The 5,000-nt window shown below is 38.1% G+C and overlaps 1 protein-coding gene across 1 annotated transcript in view; it reads right to left on the reverse strand.

Moving 5' to 3' along the window:
* Positions 1 to 5,000, reverse strand: part of LOC138865793 (probable G-protein coupled receptor CG31760) — a 386,712-nt gene that overhangs the window by 116,159 nt on the left and 265,553 nt on the right. The window contains exon 7 of the mRNA XM_070137117.1: positions 1,207 to 1,382. Within this exon, the coding sequence (XP_069993218.1) occupies positions 1,207 to 1,382 (176 nt within the window). The remainder of the gene's footprint in view (positions 1 to 1,206; positions 1,383 to 5,000) is intronic.

Below are 5,000 nucleotides of genomic sequence, written 5' to 3' on the forward strand. Positions count from 1 at the left end.
ACCAAGGGAGGTACTCGACACCGGTGACCTGCAGGGATTAGAAAAAAAGGGAGAAAATAAGGGTTTGTTTACATTTGTTTCTGGGGGGGGGGTTGAATGGTTCGAACGGGATGTGAAGCCTCGGATGACGGCGTGAGATGTTTGTATTTCGTTATATCATTGATTGGATGTTGGAAAAGGAATGTTTTTTTTTCCCCAGTTTTCAGTTAAGATCAAGGATGGGAAAATATGTGTGAATTTGTAAAGTAGATTTGTTTTATGATCTCTCGTTCATTCTCTCTCTCTCTCTCTCTCTCTCTCTCTCTCTCTCTCTCTCTCTCTCTCTCTCTCTCTCTCTCTCTCTCTCTCTCTCTCTCTCCTGCCTTTCTCTTTCCACCTCCTCCTCCTCCTCTCCCTCTTAATCTCTCTCTCTCCCTCTTCCCTCTCCATTCCTTTGCCTCTCCCTCTCTCCCTCTCCATCCTCTTCATCCTCTTCTCCTATAAAAACCACTCTCCCAGCTTCCCTCTCTCCCTCTCTCTCCCACTTCTTTCCCCCTCCCTTCTTCTTCTTCCCCCTCTCCCTCTTTTCCATTCCCCTTCTCTCTCTCTCTCTCTCTCTCTCTCTCTCTCTCTCTCTCTCTTCCTCTTCCTTTTCTTCTTTATCACTCTCTCCCTCTCCATCCCTTTCTCCCTCTTCCTCCCGTTCTCTCTCACACTTCTCTCCCCTTCTCGTCCATCCTCTCCCTCTTCTTCTCCCTCCCCTCCCCTCCCCTCTTCCATATCTACTTCTCCATCCCCCCTCTCTCTCTCTTCCTCATTCCCTCTCTTTCTCCCTTTCCATAAAGACAGTAAATAAATAAACAAAAGGAAAAGAAAAGAAAAAAAAGAAAAGAAAAGAATCTCACCCGTAAAGATAATAGATAAATAAAAGAAAAAAAGAAGAAAGAAAAAATCTAATCTAACTTTCACCCGTAAAAATAATAGATAAATAGATAAATAAAAAGAAAAAGAAAAGAAAGAAAAAACAATCTAACTTTCACCCGTAAACATAATAGATAAATAAATAAATAAAAAGAAAAGAAAAAGAAAGAAAAAACAATCCAATATCGACGTAAAAAAGACAAATAAAAAAAACAAGAAAAAAATCCAATATCCAACCGTAAAAATAATAGACAAAAAAAAAAAAAAAAAAAAAAGAAAGAAAAAAAAAATCAAATATCCACTTGCCTCTGTCGTGGTATTGACCTTCGGCGGGTCTTCAGTGGGCGGGTAGTGTGGGTGTGACCGCTTGGTACTTGTCAGACGCACCAAAGTACCCGTCTTGGTATCCCTCACCAGTACCCGGGCGGCGTCAATGTGCGGCTCAGACAGAAGCATGTTCCTGACTGTCATTTCCAGCAGTCCTGTGGATAGAAAGGGTTGGGGTTAGGTTTTTTTTTTTTTTTTTTGGGGGGGGGGTGTTTGGTTGTTTGTGTGGGAGTGTTTGTGTGTTCGTTTGCGTGTGTTTCTTTGTGTTCGTGTTTGTGTGTGTGAATTTGTTTGTCTGTGTGTGTGATTGGTTGTGTGTGTGTTTGTATGTGTGTGTCTGTGTGTTTGTGTGTGTTTGTATGTGTTTGTTTGTGTGATTGTTTGTATGTGTGTGTTTTTGTTTGTATGTGTTTTGTGTGTGTGTGTGTGTGTGTGTGTTTTGTGTGTGTGTGTGTTTTGTGTGATTGTTTGTTTGTGTGTTTGTTTGTGTTTGTGTGTGTTTGTTTGTGTTTTTGTGTGTATGTTTGTTTGTGTTTTTGTGTGTGCGTTTTGTGTGTGTGTGTGTGTGTGTGTATTTTGTCTAGTTACTGGGGCCGTGTGGGTAGAGGTGAGTTCCATTTTATAGATGAATGTCGGTGTTGTTATAGATGTTTATATTATTTACGAAAACACTATTTGAAGAAATGTATTCTGTAGGACTAAACCTCTGAGTGTTTGCATATTCTCTTTATATGTAAACATACATCAAACACACACACACACACACACACACAAACACAAACACACACAAACACAAACACACACACACGCACACGCACACAATCACACACACAAACACACACACACACACAAACACAAACACACACACAAACACAAACACACACACAAACACAAACACACACACAAACACAAACACAAAAGCTTTATAATGTGTCCTTGTTTCAAGTTGCCCATGACAAACGACATCTGTTCCAGAGTAATTAATAAATTGCAGTCACTAGTTAACACAAGCAGGTCCCCCTTTGTGCGCCCCAAGTTGCCCCGGCCCGTGCAAGAAGCGAGTCATAATTACAATTATGTAAATTGAAGTAATTTTTGCCGTCGGGTGAAAGGCGAGCTAAATGTACAACATGTAAGAGAAGTGAGGAGAGAAACACGTGCTTCAGGCGGACTTCACTTTGAAAGACACTGTAGAAGAGGAATGGAAGAGAATGAATATCTACACAATACAAGAGGTGTATTTGACCGGTTTCGGATATGTCTTCGTCACGAGATACATGTATTTCTGGCGAAGATATATTCGAAACTGGTCAAATACATGTATTTCTGAGGAAGATATATTCGAAACCGGTCAAATACAGGTATTTCTGACGAAGATATATTCGAAACCGGCCAAATACAGGTATTTCTGACGAAGATATATTCGAAACCGGTCAAATACATGCATTTCTGACGAAGATATATTCGAAACCGGCCAAATACATGTATTTCTGACGAAGATATATACGAAACCGGTCAAATACAGGTATTTCTGACGAAGATATATTCGAAACCGGTCAAATACATGTATTTCTGGCGAAGATATATTCGAAACCAGTCAAATACATGTATTTCTGGCGAAGATATATTCGAAACCGGTGAAATACATGTGTTTCTGACGAAGATATATTCGAAACCGGTGAAATACATGTGTTTCTGACGAAGATATATTCGAAACCGGTCAAATACATGTATTTCTGACGAAGATATATTCGAAACCGGTCAAATACATGTATTTCTTACAGATACATTCGAAACCGGTCAAATACAGGCATTTCTGACGAAAATATATTCGAAACCGGTAAAGTACACGTATTTCTTACAGATACATTCGAAACCGGTCAAATACATGTATTTCTGACGAAGATATATTCGAAACCGGTCAAATACATGTATTTCTGACGAAGATATATTCGAAACCGGTCAAATACATGTATTTCTGACGAAGATATATTCGAAACCGGTCAAATACATCTTTTTCTGACGAAGATATATTCGAAACCGGTCAAATTCATGTATTTCTGACGAAGATATATTCGAAACCGGTCAAATACATCTTTTTCTGACGAAGATATATTCGAAACCGGTGAAATTCATGTATTTCTGACGAAGATACATTCGAAACCGGTCAAGTAAATGTATTTCTGGCGAAGATATATTCGAAACCGGTCAAATACAGGTATTTCTGACGAAGATATATTCGAAACCGGTCAAATACATGTATTTCTGGCGAAGATATATTCGAAACCAGTCAAATACATGTATTTCTGGCGAAGATATATTCGAAACCGGTCAAATACATGCATTTCTGACGAAGATATATACGAAACCGGTCAAATACATGTATTTCTGACGAAGATATATTCGAAACCGGTGAAATACATGTATTTCTGAGGAAGATATATTCGAAACCGGTCAAATACAGGCATTTCTGACGAAGATATATTCGAAACCGGTCAAATACATGCATTTCTGACGAAGATATATTCGAAACCGGTGAAATACATGTATTTCTGGCGAAGATATATTCGAAACCGGTCAAATACAGGCATTTCTGACGAAGATATATTCGAAACCGGTCAAATACATGCATTTCTGACGAAGATATATTCGAAACCGGTGAAATACATGTATTTCTGAGGAAGATATATTCGAAACCGGTCAAATACATGCATTTCTGACGAAGATATATTCGAAACCGGTCAAATACATGTATTTCTGACAAAGATGTATTCGAAACCGGTCAAATACATGTATTTCTGACGAAGATATATTCGAAACCGGTCAAATACATGTATTTCTGGCGAAGATATATTCGAAACCGGTCAAATACATGTATTTCTGACAAAGATGTATTCGAAACCGGTCAAATACATGTATTTCTTACGAAGATATATTCGAAACCGGTCAAATACATGTATTTCTGACAAAGATGTATTCGAAACCGGTCAAATACATGTATTTCTGACAAAGATGTATTCGAAACCGGTCAAATACAGGTATTTCTGACGAAGATATATTCGAAACCGGTCAAATACATGTATTTCTGGCGAAGATATATTCGAAACCGGTCAAATACATGTATTTCTGACAAAGATGTATTCGAAACCGGTCAAATACAGGTATTTCTTACGAAGATATATTCGAAACCGGTCAAATACATGTATTTCTGACAAAGATGTATTCGAAACCGGTCAAATACATGCATTTCTGACGAAGATATATTCGAAACCGGTCAAATACATGTATTTCTGACAAAGATGTATTCGAAACCGGTCAAATACATGCATTTCTGACGAAGATATATTCGAAACCGGTCAAATACATGTATTTCTGACAAAGATGTATTCGAAACCGGTCAAATACATGTATTTCTGGCGAAGATATATTCGAAACCGGTCAAATACATGCATTTCTGACGAAGATATATTCGAAACCGGTCAAATACATGTATTTCTGACAAAGATGTATTCGAAACCGGTCAAATACAGGTATTTCTTACGAAGATATATTCGAAACCGGTCAAATACATGTATTTCCGACGAAGATATATTCGAAACCGGTCAAATACATGTATTTCCGACGAAGATATATTCGAAACCGGTCAAATACATGTATTTCCGACGAAGATATATTCGAAACCGGTCAAATACATGCATTTCTGACGAAGATATATTCGAAACCGGTCAAATACATGTATTTCTGACAAAGATGTATTCGAAACCGGTCAAAGA

Source organism: Penaeus vannamei, chromosome 22, assembly GCF_042767895.1.
Source record: "Penaeus vannamei isolate JL-2024 chromosome 22, ASM4276789v1, whole genome shotgun sequence".
Lineage (NCBI taxonomy): Eukaryota > Metazoa > Arthropoda > Malacostraca > Decapoda > Penaeidae > Penaeus > Penaeus vannamei.